This window comes from Opisthorchis viverrini (assembly GCF_000715545.1).
Source record: "Opisthorchis viverrini unplaced genomic scaffold opera_v5_70, whole genome shotgun sequence".
NCBI lineage: Eukaryota > Metazoa > Platyhelminthes > Trematoda > Opisthorchiida > Opisthorchiidae > Opisthorchis > Opisthorchis viverrini.
In genome coordinates this window covers 1,492,323-1,513,094 of record NW_008751726.1, presented here as the reverse complement: position 1 = coordinate 1,513,094, position 20,772 = coordinate 1,492,323, and the positions used below count along the sequence as shown (strand labels likewise).

At 44.7% G+C, this 20,772-nt stretch overlaps 1 protein-coding gene across 1 annotated transcript in view; it reads right to left on the bottom strand.

Moving 5' to 3' along the window:
• The window catches only part of T265_04340 (hypothetical protein), a gene marked incomplete at both ends in the record, with an annotated part of 61,628 nt that overhangs the window by 14,166 nt on the left and 26,690 nt on the right, over nt 1–20,772 (bottom strand). Inside the window, 11 exons of the mRNA XM_009169049.1 lie at nt 546–1,339; nt 3,224–3,612; nt 3,715–3,938; nt 5,882–6,192; nt 7,697–7,823; nt 11,846–11,999; nt 12,304–12,534; nt 12,619–12,772; nt 14,860–15,030; nt 15,125–15,460; nt 17,782–18,001. Coding sequence (XP_009167313.1) covers nt 546–1,339; nt 3,224–3,612; nt 3,715–3,938; nt 5,882–6,192; nt 7,697–7,823; nt 11,846–11,999; nt 12,304–12,534; nt 12,619–12,772; nt 14,860–15,030; nt 15,125–15,460; nt 17,782–18,001 — 3,111 coding nt within the window. The remainder of the gene's footprint in view (nt 1–545; nt 1,340–3,223; nt 3,613–3,714; nt 3,939–5,881; nt 6,193–7,696; nt 7,824–11,845; nt 12,000–12,303; nt 12,535–12,618; nt 12,773–14,859; nt 15,031–15,124; nt 15,461–17,781; nt 18,002–20,772) is intronic.

The following is a 20,772-nucleotide window of genomic DNA, read 5'->3' as shown; positions in this document are numbered from 1 at the left end:
GAGAATACCCCTAAATCGTCTAGTTTAACACTCCACAACTAAAGTGTACTCAATAACAAGGCATTGAGACCTCAGGCGATGAACTTGTGGTTTAGACGCCAGTGGAAAAGAACGATCCGGTGAGCACTACAAACCACCGAAGTGGAACAAAGCTGGGAGATTCTCCGCTGCGAAGATGAGTGCATGGTATCAGTTGAAACTAGGCCACTTATAAATGGACACGCGCAGTCGTCGAAGGTGACAACTGTGGGAGCTTAGATTGAAAATGTGGAAGAATTCGGAGTGTAGCACAGATAAGAGGAGAAACCACGAGAGCTCCGTGTTTTGAGCTGCACAACATACCGAACAATGAAAAGGAAGCAAGGCGGTGGTGGCTCTTATCAAACAGATCACTTGGCCCAAAAGTTCATTAAAAAGGTTGGAAGCTGCAAACCAGCCGCCCTATTTAGGAACGACAAATTGACCCGAAATTGGGAGAATACATGAAAGTCCATTATTGTTCTTTTAAACGTTATTTTGCATAAATCTGAAGAAAAATGACGTACTGATTTTTGTCCACCAATAAGGCGTCGGATGTGGACAGTGGTTCTGTCACATTCAGTAGTGTATTGTAGACGTGCGAACTGACAGTGACTGCAGCACTGCGCAAGGGAGGCTCCAGATGCGTTAACGATTCGTCTGCCGAAGGTTGCGCGACGTTTTCGGACAAAGGTGTGCGAAGTGGAGCGGACTTATCATCCGAAACAGTAATAGTTCGTGAGAACGTTTCGTTTTCGAAGTCCACATCTGTTAATCTGTCAGAAATTTCGAGCGCCTCTCTTGCCGGCTTCACATCAGCTGTCAAGCTGCTTGGTATGTTTTCCGTGCCAAGTTCCTGAAGAGATGATCGCGGTTCCACATGAGGTGTATCGTCATGAAGTGGGACGTTCTCGCCATTGGATACCAGTGTGGCCTCAGAAGCAGAGGCCGTCTCCTCATCCTGATCGGAAGAAACCGCATGGTTCCGGTCATCAGCAGTTGTCCGAACGCCCAATGGTTCCGATTTATCATCAAACTCCAGTTTCTGTAGATCGCCCTCTGTATCTGTGGCAAACGCGGCCTCATCGGCTAGCGAAGCTACAAGGTCAACTGGTGAGTCCGGCTCGTTAGATTCAACCGAAGGTAACGGGACTGCCTTCGTCGACCCGTCCAATTTAGATAAATCCAGTTGCGCGGACCACGGACTCTTTGCAGAAATCTGGGAAGCATCTCGCGCGGACATTGCTGATTTCTCCAGATGCATAGATGACTGACATGCGTCCAACTGTGTTTTTATATTATGAATGATCTCGGTGCATAACTAAAATAACAAAGAATGAGGTGGAAAATGACAATGAAGGGGACTTTTGGCACTACCTATCGGAGTGGGAAAAATTTCAACTCAGGCTAACCTCTGTGATAAGAAACGAAGGAAATGTTACAATCAGCGTAACTGAATCATGATTATCTACTGAAGTAGTCAGGTATGGAAGAGAAGTGTGAACAAATGATTAGAAAGCAAACACAAGCTCATGTGGAGACAGACCCTAGTGTCGTTTCCGGTCGTGCCGGTTCCGGCCACTAATATGATACAAAGATTAATACTTCAACTGCGACTCCATTCTTCCTCGCTCATACAGAAGCCGTTCTTTCAGAGGTTTTTAATGGAGGAAAATACCGCGCTTCCAAGAATGTCCCTTCGATGGAGTTGTCTCAGTTCAAATGTTTTTCTTGGCGGAGAAAGGGGGAATCTATGAAAATTCAAATATCTCAAAAGAACTCGAAACAAAAAGACCAAAATAGAAGGCCTCGATGTCTACTCGAAATCTAACGGCTCACCGATTACCAGGTATCGTCTCCCATTTGAGACATCTGTCGTTCAGTCAACAAACATACATGAAGATTCAAATAACAGTAAATCAGTCCACAAACTATAGCCGGCCAACACACTGAACAGTTTCGAAGTAACTGGTGACCTCACATACCTCCAGTAGTCCTTTTTCGTCTCATCTTACCATTCCCTATGTGTCCCACAGCATTCCGTCTTGAACTCTGATACACCTGAATAGCCGCTCTTTTCCCCCAGGCTCAACGTCTCTGGAGGGGATAATTGTGTATTGGTACCCAGATGATCATGGTAGGTTCCGTTTCTTTTTCTTCACATACATTTTGCAGACCGTTTGTGAGGCCGACTCTCTTAACTAGCCCTCTATTCCAACCCACGTGAATGTCTTCTCAACTTTTAATCCACAGGACTACGTAGTAGGCTACTGTTCCCCTCTGGTGTGTATATCATATGTATACCTTGTACACTTTTGTCACTCGCTTTATTCTCTGAAGCCTACTCACGTTTTCGTAATATATTCCGGTGACGGTCTTCCGCACAATCAAGAGTTAGCAGCCCAATTTTGCCAGATACTGCCTGAAAGATCTGTTAGTTTTCGAACGGAAATTTCCCGCCAGGTTATCTTATAACCGAGGATACAACCATCCTCCCAATGCTCCAACCATGTCTGCCTATGGTATTGTAGAGGAGAAAAACAGACTGTATGCTTTTCTTTGGCCACAACTATACGAAATAATTACTTGCCCCAAGTTGGCAAATACACATTCAGCACCTGAAGGGGTCCACCAGAATTGAACCCCTCGAAGGATTGGTAAAAATTTCAATTTATCTAACTGAATCTGACACACTGCCAGCTAGGACTTCTTAGAGCCCATCCCATTGGAAGCAGAGTAGATTTTCGACCAACCTACTGCGTCCAATTCCTTAAACCGTAAACTCTACCGGTTTACCCGGCCTTTTGTCCAGTTCCCTTTACCAACGATTATCCCGAAAGGTGTTTATCGTTCCCCTTAGAACTCCCCATTTTCAGCGTTTTCTCAATTTCCTCTCATATCTAGGCGCAAGATATTACCCAAATCAAAACATCTACATCCATGTTCTCATTCGGGGCTTCTACCAACTAACGGCTCACCTCCATTGAACCCATTTTATGGAAAATCATGAAGTTACTTTGACTAATTGAATGTCCCCTGGTAAGCCAACGAGCGTAATTAAAACGTGCTGTGACATCAATTGAGAGTACTATATCATGGCATTAGTGGATGAGCCAAATGACACCACGATGTTGTGAGTCACATAATAATGGAAATCGAAGTACGTGCTGTGTGAAAGGACAAATTCGGTGGCCGTAAGACCTACCTGCTTGTGCTGGACAAGAGTAGCTTGGAATCGGCTGAGTCGATCTTTCGATCCACGCTTACTCAACTTGTTTATCCGGGAGAGCAACCGTTCCTGCTTCAGCAGGTTGGTATGCAAAGCATGTATCCGAGACTCCATCTCACTTATATCAACCTGCGAGGACTGTTCATCTAGGTCTGCTGCATCTGAGCATACGCCTAATTCATCATCCATTGACTCGGCAGACAATGGGCCGCTGAGATTGGAGGACGAATGGCGACTGCGGCGGCCAGGTAGGGGCAATGGGGAGCGACGACGACGGTGTGGCGTCGGTGAGGTGGTTCGTTCGGAGGAAGATGAGGCTATTCCAGGAGTGACGTCCTTTGGAAGTGTAGAGGGAATGACTGTAACTAGAGAAGTGAAAAAAATTATAAATTTGGCGGATGGTGCAGGACTAGCAATAGCAAATTCCAGCGTTTTAGCGAGCAGAAGAAAAAAGAACGACAGGGTACCTGGTAATCGGTGTTGTTCACCGGCAGGTTCATGTTCATTTTCCACTGTGGGAGATTGTCCACAAGTTGGTCGCGAGGAAATTGATGTTACTACACTCTTGCCAGTGAGAACACCCGTCTGCATTTTGCTTATTGGACTTGTCCTCGGAATTCCACCGACTGCCGCACTGGCCGTCGTCGAAACACTCCTGACCTGGGAGGCAGACTGACTTCGGTCCCGAGGGCTGAAAATAATGGAAAAAGTGAAATTGGCATGTTTCCTTAATAAGAAAAGCTCTCTTCACAATGCTGGGAGTATCAGTTCATTCTTCTTGATGACGCACTAAAGCAAGAAGTAGGAATATCATGAGCAAACCTTGAACCCACCCACTTACCAATAAGCCTGGCCTGTATGGTGCAAACACCTAGGGGCTGATAAGGTCTTCCGTGGTGGTTAGTTGTTCAGTCCATATCAGTAATGAATAGCTGTTGAACACGTACTAAGACCGGTCCCCAGTGTGTAGCAAAAGGGCTGGTTTCGCATGCAAGCTGCTAGTCCTCTCAACCTTCACTAAAGCCGCATTATCACCCTCTCCCACTTCCATATTTCATCACATAAAACGATATGTGACTGAACGTAAAACTAATATAGACAGGAAGGTCGGTAGCCATTTACCAGTGAACTTCGAGAAGGTCCAGCTGTTCCGTGATGAACCTAATTCTGAATTATCATCACATCACACAGACTAAATTGCTTTCCTACAGAATAGAACACCTTGGAAATGCCTAAAGCGATTCGCTTCTTGTAACCACTCGCACAAGCTTTTAACTTAGCAGGCGAAATTTCCCCTTCCTACAGAACCATAGTGGTAACCAAACGGTACAAGGAGAAAGTACACTTGAGCTGCTCTATAAGACAAATATTGGGGTTCTCTTGGATGTAATTGACTTGTATGCGTCCGCATGTCACAATTACGATCTAACCTATTTCTTAAACATCTCACTATTTGACCTTCCCCACACTTAGTGCAACGAACACTGAATGACATTCATTTTAAGAGACGCACACAATACTGCTGCACACTGCACTTCCTCCTCATGAGTACTTCCTAAACTTGTCCTCTGCCTTTGGTAGCTATGTCGAACCGACCTTTACTGTTGACGCAACTGTCATCTTAATAGCCTAGCTATGGTCGCTGTTTTGGCATTGCACTGGTGGGGTAGTTTGTGGCATTGATCAACCAATGCATAGGCTTTACTGCAGGCAAAAGCGTGGGCGGAATATTCACGAAAGACCTAAAGTCCAGACAATGAGCCAAATATTTCTATCCATACTTAGGTTGGCAAATGAGCATTGCTTCCAACCCTTCTATTCCAACGTCTTGAGATAAAACCGGTTCTTGAATACCCATAACCTTTAGGGTTTTGGAAGGGCATGGGCAGAATATGGTTGTTACTGGTCCACATCTACCGCAGGTGAGCGGAAGCCGTTTGTCAATTGCTGAGGAAAATGCAGTCCTGAAGGTATCCACACTGCACAAACAAACGATCGTCCAGTGACAATGAAACCGAGCAATAAGAACTACAGTTCCCGCTTCGGTTCGACACACGAATGACAATGGATAAATACATCACTCACAAGGTTGCTGAAAACTCTTCGATAGCCCACGACCAGTTTCGCCCTCCTTGGGGCTCATAAAAAGGGTGCAGTCTCCGAGTTTCCGTCAACCTTATGTTCTACTTGAACCCAAATTGCAAGAAATTAGCGAAACACACTGCTCCGCATACCTATTTCGTTTCGACGTCATAGGAAAATCACAAACGAGTCAGCTGGGTTTCAGGTAAATCTTCCGTCAAAACAAAATTGGTATGCAAATGAGTGCATTTCTCTGACAATGGACAATTTCCCCCAATATCTTGGAGGTTATTATTTGCATGTAAGTACCTTTCTTGTACGACACCTCATTGCTAGCAATTCCATTAATCTTGGTATCCAGAGATGTTATATGCTTCTTGGAAGCGCTATATCTTAGAGGATAGTACAGTATGTGGTGCAGGAGAATCAGATAACTCCATCAAATTCTCGTATTCACCCACTCCCGAGCAACTTGTAAATAGACGCAAAACCAGCCATACTGAACAATTAAAGTGGGAAGAGAAAAAGCACTATGACAACAGGGCGACTTACCGAGAGTCAGATATCAGGGATGGCTGAATTTCGATAAGTAGTGAACTCGCAGAAGACTTGCGTATGCTTGTCTTCCCAGTCGGACCGGACTGGGATAAGCTGATGGATTCACGAATACTTGATATCGCCTCAGCCGCGGCTACCGGCAGACGCTGGGAACCCGAGCGACCAGTGGTGACCGACGGGGCGAAATCCGAAGAGTAAACCACTGACTCTGTGGGAGTGGGATCTTTCACTCGATGTTTTTCTGCGCTGCTAGGCGCATCTGATGTGCGAATGGAGCGGATCTGTCTTCTTTTCGACTGTGCTGCCTATAAATAAGATTAGCGGTTCATTCACTTCGTTAAACTCGGTGATTCTGAAAATGGAGCCGGCGCAGCCTACGCCACCAAAGACCTTTCGAGATACGAAAGACCCATTTCGTAATGGATCGTTCAGCTGTAACACGTTTTCGTTGTCTAGATGCTATGCCACCCAAAGGAAGCACGACGGATGGGATACTGTCAGGTTACCCAAACCCAGACAAGAAAAGTCAGGATGCAAAGATCGAGTTCGAACCACGGACCTTCCGTTCAATAAGTTTGCGCTTTAACCACTGAGCCAACCCACTCCTTTGGAAATGGATGCGTACACGTTGTCAGTACACAACTTACTTGCAACCTACCCGGGGTTTTAACACGCAGAACCCACGTTGACACCACCCAATCATATGACAATGCTTGTTATATTTACTAAAAGTATTCGTGCTTCCCAGCAAGTGAGATTTTATGATGTGTACAAATTTTGCCAAAATTCGTTTGCAAATCGGTCTACTCTAGGACTAGAAATATATGCATTCCTCTGCTATGATGACAAAAGTCCTACGGGTTTTAGGTCGGTTATGTAAAGAGGGTACTCTATGTGGACAACAAAGGTCGTTTTAAAATTTTTGTTAGGAGCCTTAACTTTGTTTATGCCAATCTCACCGGTTCCCCTGGGAATAACCAAAGGACCAGTCGACTGATCTCTCATGTTCTGCTAACCAGGCATCCACATAGGACAATCTGCTACAGGAAATATACGCAGGAAATATATCGGGACCTGATAGCACCCGCATTTCTCCTGTCTAGGCTTGGGCAACCTGGCAGTATCCCAGCCCTCATGTTTCCTTCTGGTAGCATGGCAGGGGGGCTACAGCTGAACGATCTCTCTCTTCGGCAGTTTTGCACTGGCTACATATGAGAGCGGAATCGCTAGATGGTGCCAACTCATTACCAGCTGGAGTAACAAATAGTCAGGAGTATTAATGGATAGCCAGGCATATGTATCAAATTATATGGCCGATCTAAGCTTAAGGGACACTCTAATACTTAGCAATGGTACACCGCATTTTTCATACAATTATCACTCAAGGGGAAGCCGCTGGGACCTATCCTGATCAAAAATTAGGTGAGTCGCTTTTCGCATCAACCTGGCAGTGAAAATTCGCTTAGCATACGAAACTAACTAGGAACTAGCTCCAAAATGTACTTGATTAGTCTGTTCCTCATGTCATATAATTAATATTCACCAGGAAATTGACAAACTACAAACTTATATAAATCAGTCCACAATTCCCCGTCAAAACGTAAATGTCGAAGAAATTGTGTACGCTTAGAATTTGCGTATTCGCACCTGCGGCAACACCTGGTCATATATAAGCCGCATCTTTAATTAAGTGTGCGAGGCCATATATCGACCCACCACTTTCCCGAGTGGAATTAGAGAATTAAAAAAAGCGGTCGCTGGTTTGTTCACTGACCTAGACCATTTGTTGTTGGAACGTCGGGCACTCACCTTAAGTGCTGTGCGTTCCAGATGCACAACTTCGCCCTCCTCTTTCTCCAAATTCTTGGAAATCGTAAGTAACCTCTGAGCCTTTTCTCTCCGAGCTTTGAGGATGGCTGCACGCTCAGCAAGAACGCTGGGAGGGAAATCACAAGTGATTGTTACTCAACTTGATTAAACAGTAACAAGCAAGAAATGCGCATCATCAAGCATGTAACCTGAGTCAGTAGGGGGATTTGGACTACTACATACAACTACATGTTAAGTGGACGAGCCTCCGAAGGAAGGATGTTTCAACAGGATTCAATCAATATCATCGTTAATTTCATACTACTACCAGGCGTTGAGTAGTATACAATGAAACAACCTACGCCAAAAGCCGCCGAAATGGCTGTGCGACCCGACCATGGCAACAACGTGCAGCAAAAAAGGCGTGCTAGTGGGCCCATTTAAACTATGCATTATTTCTGGCGGACAAATAAAGGGCGAAAACATATCCCGTGATGGTCACCGTTTGCCAATAAGGCCTTAGGAATACCGATAACAACAGTCCACATCTATACTGTTGCTCAAGACAAAAATGCAGATGTAACACACTACACATAGGGCTTCTGAAAACTCTTCGATAGCTCACGATGGGTTTTCGCCCTTCCACTTCAGCCCATCAGATAGATGTAACCCCCTAATTTTTATGTTCAAGTTGAAAGCAGATTGGACGAAATTCGCCTAATACTCTCACGTGCACCGTTATGAACCAATATGAACCAGTATGGGCAATTATAAACGAGATTCGGCTGGATTCGACAGTGTGCGTATTTGGCGAAGCAAATAGGAGTCTTTGTAACGAGATAATCATTTGTTAGGCTCGACAGAATCACCGTTCATAAAGGACCCCATGCGCGCTATGGTGTTCACAGAAAGCGACTCAGGTGTTAGATCTAGCCGTTAGTCAACGGTCGGCCGGCCGTAGCACACAAGGAGAGTTCGGGTAAGAACCGTTGGACAAGATAGTGTCAAGTAAACCGTTTACGATACAAGCAGATTTGTGGCCTAATAAGGAAAAAGACATTTGCCTGCCTCCACTGCATCTTACGCAATGTGTCATCCGACAACTCGGTTACTGAAATTCAGTAAGGATACAAAACAATAGGATGTGATCATGTTATCAGGGTCAGTAGCATGAACTGCCGCGCCAACTAGATGACTGATCTTTGAATGAGTTTATGTGTAACCCAGGGAGGTAGTAAAACAAATTAGCGACCACAGCCCTCTGTGAAGGGGCCAGAACTTATCGCTGTGAGGAGGTTGGTATAGTTCAGTGACACTGGGTTATGCTGGGGGATCACTTTGGCAGTCACAAAATTTCCCATAGCAGGCTACTCAGTGAATAGGAATCTGACGAACAGTCTCCTGGTCCTTCAGGTTAACGGTCACGAGGTTCCCTAAAAATTTGAACTTCTATGGCAGTATACCGGCACCTACCTCATCATCAGACTGCGAGACTAAATACTTTACTTGATGGCCCTCGGTACCCTTCTCTTTACAACAGGATAACAACTCGGATACAGTTGTGGACGATGGTGGGTAGGTAGCTGTAGCGCTGCTTACGCCAAGTTGGGTGGTTGTCCTCGATTAGTCACAAGGCGCACCGACGGCCGACAGTGCATCCTGCAATTGTGCGCTGAATAGATGTTTCTTTGAAGTACCGACTTGCAGAACAGCGGAGATCAGCTGATCATGTGGTCATCAATAAGCCAGGTTCGAAGCCAAATGAAACACATGGTCACCAGTTACCGAGAGGATCGGTCATTGTCCATGTGTACTTCTGTCGTGCACCTATCCATTGTCGCCCTTTCTAAGTTCGAACAAAGCAAGCACACATCTCTCAGTTATTGAGATATTCATGGACACGGAAATCAGGAAAGCTTACTAGAACCGACTCCTCCAACACCTGTCTATTGGATGCTAACGATCACCGGGGACAGATATACCGGAAATTCCGCCTGCGTAAAATCCCAACTAACCTGTTCAACGCATGGGGCGGCTCTACTGCATGATCAGTAAGAGAATCCCTCCGGTCTGTGGTAATGAACGAATTCGCTACATAATACGACGTCAGGTGAGACCGTGTCCGGACCCAGAAGTTTGGTAAATCCTAAGCTCAACGAGATGGAGGATGCAGAAAGTGCTGGAATTTGTGCGCATGTTGTTCCACTTGATTCGTTCCAGTCCTCGGGGGCCGGTTGTCAATGAAAACATCAAGAACAATGGTTCTCTGATATCCAGCAGAGAAGAGCGCTGGAACCATTGTGCGGGTTATTTAGGGAAACAATTTATCTGGCTACGTGCTACTTCCCATCTGGGCTCTTGGAAGGAAATATCGACTGCGAATATCCAACCGACTCAGCCTCAGAATTGTTCGAGTGTATATTCCAACTCATATACCACTATGCCCCTGGTCCCGACAACTTTTCACCTGCTCAGTTCAAATATGTCAGTTTCACACAACCGCAGTCAGTCGATAATAGTGACCATCCTCGAAACAGGGCACTAGCAGTGAATTTGATAACCACATTTGTGTAAGCTGGACTCTCATTGTAGCGAGTACTTTGGGGTCATCGATTATTCATCCTGTTAAGCCGGTACGCGAAATCCTAACCCGTGAGCATCAAACAAGATTTAAAACCACATTTTCCAATTCTATCAGGTGTTAAACCAGATGTACGGGTGGCCCACAACCTTGAACTCAACGGTACGTTCAATTATGTTGATCAGTCAATGCTTCTTGCCACGCGTGCTAAAAAAACGACGTATGAGAAGTGAACACAATTCGGTCCTTACATACTCGTACCGCTGGGCGTGAGTGTGTGGAAAGCACTTTAAAACTACCCTACAAAAAGTGGTGTCCGGCAAAAAAGTTCATTTTTTCAATCTTTTAGCTTGGCCATCGATGATATAATGAGGCGAACGCTGGAGGGACTTGATAACCCCGGTATTCGGATGCTTGCTGGTAAGAACTTTGTCAACTTAGAGCACGAAGACGACATAGTCCTCATCATTAAAGACGAAGACCAGGCACAAGGTTTGTTGAATAAACTGACCACCATCATAGTATCTTTCGGCAGTTGAACTGCACATGCAATGTGCAAAGTCATGCTAAAGAAGGTGAACTCTCTGAGCATGCGTCTTACAATTTAAGAAGAATCGTTGAAGGTTGCGGAAACCTTCAAACGTTAAGGTATTTGCACTGGCCCCGACGGTAGTGTGTCTGATAGTCGGTGTACGAATATGGAAGACACTACCACGTCTGCCAATTGCCATAGTCTATGACACCGAAAACGCACATCACTGGGTATCAAGGGTCGCACGTACCAGGGTAAAGTACGCGTGACGTTGCCAGATATGGTAGATGGTCTTAAGTGTCTCCATATGTTTGATTAAGAAGCACTGCTAGTATCAGATGGTATCGACGAAAACCTGGGTTCGACTGTGCGGCAGGTGCATCAGTCGTCAAGATCATCATCAACATTAACACCAGATAAGAGCACTAGTGCTTCGGTGACGTACAAATACACATCCATCAAGGAAATACACCGTACGACTGTCTGAAGTGGTTCGACATGCCGAATCAACGTCTGCCCTCATGAGTGTTGTCCTACACGCTGCCTCCATAATGAAACAAACTGTGATTTGGCAGAAGGGTGAGAAAGAGATAACGAAGAGTTTAGGTGTTGTTGATGCGGTCGGCTTTCTGGAATGACATCCTCGTGACCTTCCTGTGCTTGGCTAACAACGTTGTAAGAAATGGCACCTAACCAATGTCAGTGGGGTTCGTTCCCTCAATTTCTTTTCAGATAGTCCTGCTGAGTGCACGGAAGTGTAGACGGCTCCAAATGCTTCCGGTAGGCTAGCACCAAATCCCTTCCTCGTCCATTTTTTTTAATATTTTAAAGCTTCAGATATAAACCTTGGTAGTGAATCACTAACGTTAGAACCAATATTTCTGTTCCTGATGATAATGTTAGTGACGACATTCCACAATGCGTCAAGAGGACATAATCAAGAAATACAGAGAAATATAAGAGCACTGGAATACTTGGAAATGTAAGACACCATTATGCAAAATATTACCATCACTATTAAAAACGGTCAACATACCTGTCCACGAGGGCCAGTGCTCCACTGCTAACTGTATCTGATGGATCTTCTGGGGGACGGAGCTTATTTGTCGGTTTTGACCTAAGATGTTTCGGAGATCGTTTGTCACCAACCAATGGTGGAGTTGATGAAGAGCTTTCTTCAGCAACTGCGACTGAACAACTAGGTGGCTAAACAGGAGAACAGAATAATCACCAACAGGTAAGATGTGGGGGTGTGTGGGAGTCGGACTATAGTACAGAAATTCACACCCGATCATAGACAGAGAGGTAGTGTTTCGCTCCTCCTAAGAAAAGAAACCTAGGAAGGAAACCGAAAAACGACACTACGCCGAATTACTGTTACGCTATGTGGTGTTTCAAATAGAGGTCGGCCAAATTCCAGAAAAAGAATGTGGCACAGCAGACAACTTGCCTTCCGTTTTGTGTTGCCAATATGGCTAGAATGTGCGGATATACTGCGAGAGTGTTTTTCGCCAATCAATGGTGAACCCTCCAGTTTCGTTGACACAGAAGCTGCTCTGGATGAATCAACAGCTGCAGAAAGAGCTTCCACCGGAAGGGATGATGCATTTTCACAAGCAGAAACCGACCCAGATAGGTCAGTGGAAATCTCCGAAGCCGTAGTCTTGCTTTGAACCGACAGGCTTGGTGTCGTTGAAATGGTTTTGGATTTCCGCACACACTCATCTAAAATTGAAAATGTTGAAGGAAAACATAGAGCCTGTGAACAACGGGGGAGCAGAGATGTCCTCGTCCGGTGTATTCACTCACTCTTTACATTTTCAGAGTTGGTCGATGTGGATACTTGTTTCTCAGAACTGCTGCTAGGAACCGATGTAGCAGAAAGCGGGGACCCAATGGATTTATCCTCGATACGACGAGATGAGCGGAGCTCAGTCCTGTGTTCACTCAACCGACGTTCCACCTGCATGAACAGTGCAAACCCAGCTGAATGAATCACACTCAAAAGTAAAGGATCCAACTAACTCAATGAAACGGTGCTTCTTATATATTGGTGTGCAAATCAAACTGGGTTGTTTGGGAATGACAACATTGAACAATTGGATGGCCTTAAGAAGGAACAAGAGCAACATGAGTTGGCGTTTTTTATCGTATACTGGCATAACGATGACGCAGGTCGATACCGGAGAAAGAAAAATCAACCATCGGACTATATCATTGGCGAGTTTTCATGATATGAAAATGGCACGTTTCTTGAGCCTGAACAGTGGTTGTGCTCGGGTCCGAAACATGAACTGTTCGGTCAGTGGTTTACCATAAATACTCGATAGTCCCCTTATATACGCCCGTTTCATAAAAAATTCAAACCATCTAGCCCAGTGGCTGAAAAGACGGACTTTTGTTTTGGTTGTTGGAATCCGAAATCCCTCATGGACGCCTTCAAGCTAGCCACCGGCCTCCATCCTGAAATATCGTACACAAGTTGTTGTACGAATAACAACGCAGAAGAGTACTTGGCATGATATTTATGTCCGGTGGAGCATCGTGATCTTCTAAAACAGAGGATTATTGAGCTACCACCAAGTCTGTTACACTTAGTATGTTGGATAGGCAGTTGGGTCCGTCAGAAACACACGTCAGAAATAAACTAATCAAGCGCACTAGCATTTGAAGTAGGCCAATTAACAATATTATAAAGCTTAGTCTAAAATAAAGTTGTCCGAACTAGAGGTACCAAACGAAAATAATTTAGGGAAAGGATGACGACTACATGACTAAAATCCACATTCTGACCAACGGTCAAAGAGTGTATCTAACAAAACCCAAAGTACAAAACTGAACAGAACAGAACACAACAAAGAGGTGGCACACTTGCCCGAATGGACCAATGATGACCCATTGGACTGGTTTGTACAGACACATCCAGCTAAACAGAAGCCCACAGAAAATAGACAGTCGTTCAAGTAGACGAAGTACAGTGGAACACCATACGAGCTAGAGTACTTCAGTAACAAATATCCCTTATAGAAACCCTATACTGAAAAGAATGAAGGCAGCCAGGCGCATAAGAGGACGGAGTTCGACTCCGTTCACCCTAAATTGTCACCGATGTAGACGGTGAATACGACCGTGACTGAAATTCAAAAGGCCATCAATAAGGTCATCCTTGCACTTCCTAGCAAGAGCTAAGTCAGGTTGAGAATATTTCGCTACCAATCTCTCCAGCTTTCGTGGTCAACAACAGGCACGAAGTTCGTGTTCACTGCTATTGAGCTAATATGTTTGTCAGATGCTCTCTAAGCACGCTTTTTAAAGCCTGTTCGAACTTCACAGATACACAGATATCGTAGGACGATTTAGAAACTGGTTGGAGATACTTCGGTTGGACGGAATTTTGTAGAATTAAACAACGCGTAAAATGTAAGGCAAAGGTCCCCACTTGAAACCAGTGCCTAGAGAAAAAAAAACATTTTCATAGAATTACTCCTATCCGTAATTTTGTGACACTCCATTCCACTGTCTCTTATCAGTACATCGAACACGAAGTGAATATTGGAAGCACAGAGAACGCAGCCAATTAGTACGGAAACGGATAAGAGGATAAGAACAATTGTTATTGGGGATAGGGTGCGATTATGGATCGGAAGCCAATGAAGACCGAGGCATATTGAAATGGCCCAATGGGACAGCAAAAATGCTCGATTGGGAACGATGGGGACAATAGGATTTACGGTATATAAGGTAGGTCGGACAGTAACGAGTCCCGCCTGACAACGGCAACACCAAGCTTGAACTCATATCTTTCAGTACACTAAATGTGTTTGTGACGCCCAATAACCACAGCTTCCACCTAGGATGAGTTACCCATTGGTTTCACAATGAATTAGTCTTGAATGCTGGTTAAGCATGCCGCGTCAATAATTTTTGTAATGAGAACTTTTGTGGACAGTTCCAGGAAATTACGAAAGTTGAGTAAACTAGAAAAGAGGAAAAGATGAAGAGAAACTTGGATTCAGCTCAGGGGTCTCTTTGGCGATATGCTACACTAACTTTGTGAAATTCTGCTGCTGCTCGAAGTACGCTTTCGTAATGGGGAGAGCGGTGACCACTGCGTGTGCTGTCTGGAATCATTGAGGTGCACTGAGATCGTTTCTCAGGCGATTTCGCGTGTTCTTCAGAGGGCCTCGGGATGAGCGTGGAATCCGCATTGGACCGACCAATCTAAGAGATGATGGGGGCAAAGAAAAAGCTTTTCAGTGTGGCGCCACATAAGAAGAAAAACACTAACGGTAAACAAAGTCTTGGAACAGCTTACCTTGAGCAGCTGTGCCAAACCCACTGTCTCTGCTTGTGCCACAGCAAACTGTCGCAAGGATTCCATTTCTGTCAGGTGTTGAATAGAGGTCGTTAAGGCCTCTAGCTGGTTCATCTCAGCTGACAACTGTAAACTAAGGGCGGCAGCAGTTAGTCTCGGAGGTGCATGGTCGGCTTTGTTTTCTAATCCGTTCACCTTTTGCCGTCTTTCAGTCATAGCGTGTTCTTGTCTGGGCGTAGAAGATACGGCGCATTCACTTGCATGTAGAATGAAATCACGTCGAACTTGGGATCCAGGACTGGACGAATTTGCATCGTTGGCTTTAAAGCTAGATGGCTGTTAAAAGGTAGAAAGCGACCAAAAACGAAAGAATAAAGATGAGGAAAAATTGGATGAGGTGATTTAGAGCCATGGAGGCTATTGAAACAGAACTGAGACAATGTAGTTCGGCTGTAGTGAACCTAACACGGTGAACTGCATCGGAAGATGAATCACATTCATCAACTCTAGCCACACAAACGTTACGACACACAAAAAGGGTAACTCGCCCATCAGGAATTCGCTGCACTAAGTCGTAAAAAGCGGACAGGGATTTTATCTCCTCGCAAAGAATCATGGAACTCTGGAGAAAAAGCGGAGTAGCAATTAGAAAAAAAGTGCTTGTAAAAATGGTATCTCCTCTGCTCGGTGAGGTTTGCCAATTCGGAGTAGCTCTATGGCAACGCGGATAAGTTTGACTTCCTGGCAAAAAGCGTATATCCACTTTTAACACTAACCGTGCTGCAGCTATTCTATGACAGACAAATTTATGCAGCAGCTCTATGCCCGTACTCGGGGTCACATGACAACTGCTCTCCACAAAATGTCACTTCCACGGACCGGAGGTTAACTTAGTTGATCAGTGTCAAGAGCAGTGACCAGGTACCAGTTACGATAGTGACCCGTCGTAGAACCACACTGCAGAGAGTTAAACATTTTGGGAAGTATAACGCACAAAGCATAACATATGTGACTCGCTAAGGGTCAGCTGCGAATCAATTAGCAGTTCTGCACCTACCAATCCACTAGCTATGTTTAGTTTCCATTTAGTTTAGCTGGAAGTGATGACCAAGGGTCGGCTTATTTTCCATCGGGATGAGATGGCTTAGTGGTTAGAGCGCAAATTTACTGAATGGAAGGTCCATGGTTCAAATGCGACCTCTACCTCTCGACTTCCCCTGTCTAGGCTTGGGAAACCTGGAAGTATCCCAGCCCTCGTGCTTCCTACTGGTGGCATGGCAGCTAGGCACCGAAAGGGTGTTACAGCTGAACCATTTTTAAATTTTGCTTTCCCTCATGGCGCACTTCAACAACCTGGCATTTTATTGCCAATTCCTTCTGCGAGATTATGCAGATTAGTTTTGCAATAGCCTAAGCAATCTTATGTAAGCATAAGCACAAATTCCAGGAAGGTCGGTCTTAAAACAAAGATCAATAGTCAATGCAGCCGTAAAGCGGACAGTTAGGATAATAGATAACATAACCGTAATGACCCAAGCATCCGGCGATATCGGTGAGTTCAAGGACGATAATGTAATACGATAATAATAATAATAACAATAATAACAATAACAATAATAATAATAATAGCAATAACAATAATAATAATAATAGTAATACGATAATGTAATAATGTAATGTCAACCAGTAAAAAAAATGCGTCAGAAACTTTTTCCTTCCACCCCTTGTCTGAACCGGAGACAGTTCCCGTACCTCGGGAACTGTAAAACGGTAACCAATCTATGTTACTGAAGAGTACCCAACGTTCTTACAGTGGTGTGGAGCTGCTTTCACATGCGAGAAAACCCTGTACAAGAGGACTAAAATCTCATTTAAGTCAACTTTCGGAAAGTTGTTGTAGTCACTCTTATTCGCGGACTTTCCTGAACGTCATTCGAGGTATTAACAAGGGCGAAGAAACACGATCGAATGCAGCGGCGGCAAACTGCAGATGTGATTTTCCAAACTACGTACAGACGGTATTGCTTGTAGGAGTAGCATTCGCTTTACAGCAGTAACTCATCAGAAGCATGGAACTGAGTTTTTTATCACGCGAGAGCTATTCTACTGCAAGCTACCGGTGGATAGGTTTTACACAAGGTGCGATGTTGAAAGGGTTTCAGTCAGTGCGCGTCAGGCGATCTTAACCTAAAAACCAGAAACAAGCAAAGCCAGACTTAAGCCTGGATATGTGAGCAGTTAACAATCATGTCTAAACTTGATTGGATGTTGTGCCTCTTTAGATTTGGAAACTAAGCAACAACGACGCAGGTCGTTGCTCCTCACGAATGATTAATTTGCAAAGTGACATATGTTAATGAGGTTGGATTGCGTAGTGCATACACACGATCAGGTAAAGAAAATATGACAATCAGGTAAGAAAATATGACAACGAACAACAATAGGGTTGAGGAGATGTACAACGGCACAGAGATGCCATCGAATTGAACGCTAACAAGTTAAGTGAAGCCGACAGTCGTCAAGTTTGGTAACTGGAAAGTCCGAAGGGAAGCGAGAGTAACGAGAACACAGGGAACCAGTTGGAGCACTCACAGTACAAGCAAAATGCCTGGAAATGATGAAGGATACTCACCGATGAGGCATTCGACAGCACTTACCAGATTCTCTGTAGGACTGCCTGTTGAGGACATGTTAACTGCCGGATGATGACAGTCGATGTGAGACTCCGATGTTGTATTGGCATCGTATCCATCAAGAGGGCGGTTGAGTTGTATGCCACCAGCAAGTTCCGAAGTGTGCAATTTACCTTCCTCGTGCACGGTTTCCTCCGGTTGTTTCCTATCACCAACAGGTTGAGTTCGCACAGTTTCGAGACCCCTAGCAAAACAAGTAACGAAGCATCGTGTTTTCAGTGACTTGCATACCTGATCTTTAGAAAATTTACGTGGTTAGCTCAGCAAACAGTGATAGATATTGATGAAAGATGAACAGTGCTCCATTGATGAGGTGGTTTGGCGTAGTAAAGGAATTTAATACGATGACTGCAGGGACTACTGGGTTTCGAAACGGTAAGCAGGCCAATCAGCGGTTATCGGTAATTTGTCTTTATACAATGAATCATATGCAAGCCGTGGGGGATGAGGTGTAAATTTATGAGATGTAAGAGAATTGAGACGGAATCGGTGCGTTGGCCCTAGGATTAGGTATGTACTGGGACGAAATTTCTTAAAATAACTCAGTGAGGGAAAGTAAAGGCTCAAAAAGCAGTTTTACTACTGTATAGCGCTGCTCTGGAGTTTAGTAGAACACATCTGACAGTATGATTGGTACCAGTACACTGCACGAAGGTATCGACACTACCTGCAGGTTACATGAGTCTGACTACCCTCCAATCAGGGTGTACATTTGAGTGGGCATGTTCGACAGAGCCCGCTACCATGCAACACCCGGATGATAGCAAATTAAGGAAACTAAACCCCTCAGCGGTCGCATCAGTCGGAAAAGCAGTTGCCATACAAGCTGAAGGAAGCAAACGAGTTGATGTGCTGACAAATCGAGCAAGTCTTTCGCACAACATGAAAAGTACGCATAGGATCTAACCACGAACAGGCCGGCCGGTAGGTACTGAATTACCTAAAGTCCTAGTGATACCGGTTCCGATCATTGCACAACCAGACAAATAGATATAATTAGACGCATTTTTCTCGACACAAATCTACTTAATAGGTTGCTGATGACTCTTCCACAGCCGGGTGCGCTCCTTTTAGAGTTCCTTAAGTAAGTGCAGTCACTGTTACCGTCAGGCTTATTTTACTCTTGAACATTAGATTGTACAAAGTTGGCGAAATACACTCCCTTGCCAATCAAGCTGGCGATGGCGGGATATTCAACCGCGTAAAAGACTGGCTCATATTTCAGTTGGCTGTGTAACCGAGATACCGAAGTATATTTTCCTTGAGGGAGAAAGAACTGATTTCGTTTGAGAAAAATAAATGGGACTCTAGAGTGGGAAAACGTGTGTAAACGTTGCACATGAATCAGCGCACGCTAGTGGCAGCTGAACTGCGCATAAACTGCTGTTTCTAATTGTGAAAGTACGCCGAGTCTAGCGAACTGAATGCATACAATTATGGTTAAAGTGTGGTGCAACTGGAAAAGCCACGCAGCATACACAGTATAGGTGTTTTTTAAGCGACAACTTACATTCGTCGAGATAATGGCTTAACGGCAAAAGTGCGCATAAGCGTGGGAAGCAAAGCGGTCAAGGTAAAAGTCAACATCGTTCTTCGAGCGGTACAATAGCAGCAAATGTCTACCCTCGAGCGCAAGCCATTTTTTAAGAATACAACTGGTCTGTTATAAACCTGGTCATCAGTTATCGGGTTTCCGAGATAACCATTTTCGGAAGACGGAACAAATTTCGAAACATTTATCAAATCAACAAAAACCTGTCCTGATGGTCAGCAAATACCAAGCAGAAAGGGTATACTCAGTGTTCCGTCCGTCAACCTTTTACGAAGGTAGCTGACAGTGAAGGACCCATGGCAATGACATGAATTGACTATGAGTATTAGTACAGTGCAGACCGAATCAGGGTGGCAGCGTAGATGCGGGCGCAATTATCTGGTTTTCCAGCCAATTAAAGGACCAGTATCAGAAAAAACTGGATGGCGCAACACCAGTAAATACATCGAACGGTGTCTACGGACAGTGTAGATAGGTGCGGATGTGACTAAAATACATTCACAGCCAACACAGGGAGTCGTATCGCCACGATACGGTTTGCGTACCTATGTAGCCAGCCTACTAAACCATACAAAGAGGGTGTTTAGTGTAACGGTAAGATTCCTTCACACAATATGAGCCAATTAATAGAATCCTTATGGTTCTCCCCCTGTCTAGGTTCGGGTAATCTGGCAGTACTTCTTTGTGGTGTCATGGAACCGGAAAAGTGTTAAAGCTGAACGATTTTTCATGGTTCTCCAGGAAGTTTGGTATCCTGCGCCTCGAAAATTCGACTGCTTTTTTGACTCACCCTAACTAAGGCTGCCTAGAGGTCAGTTATTTAGCCAAAGGCCCTAGTTAGCTGTCCTAATCACCACCCAGATGGCATGGCATTAATATAACACGCTGGAAACTCTCGAGTACACAAATCAGAATGGCCTAACTGTCAAGAATAGTGGTTTCTTGGACCAATGTACTTTCTTGATCAGAATAACTTGGGGTAGCCTGTATTTAGCCATGAATATGCACGCAAGACCATTCGCTGGAAAAGTTCACAGCTAGAATACCAAGTGAAGCTAACAGTCAAGTCAAGTATTTTTAAATGAAGTTTTACACATCCTAAGGGGAATTCTCTGCATACGAATTTTCGACAATATCACAGTGAAATGCTAAAACAATGGAATAAACGTTTAAATCTGTCTGAAACACACATCGTCAGATATGGCCCAGTCGCGCCCTCAATGGCGCTCATGCATCCAAGCTATTGCCTTCAATGCATAGCTCCTTTTCCAACCAACCCCCACCCCCCACTTGAAAGCCCACTGACACTGCTGGATTAATGTACCAATTTATCAGCTCCCGCCTGCAATGCGCAGCTACCTACCCCTCCCCCCCCCCCCCCCCCCACAAAAAAACACGGAACG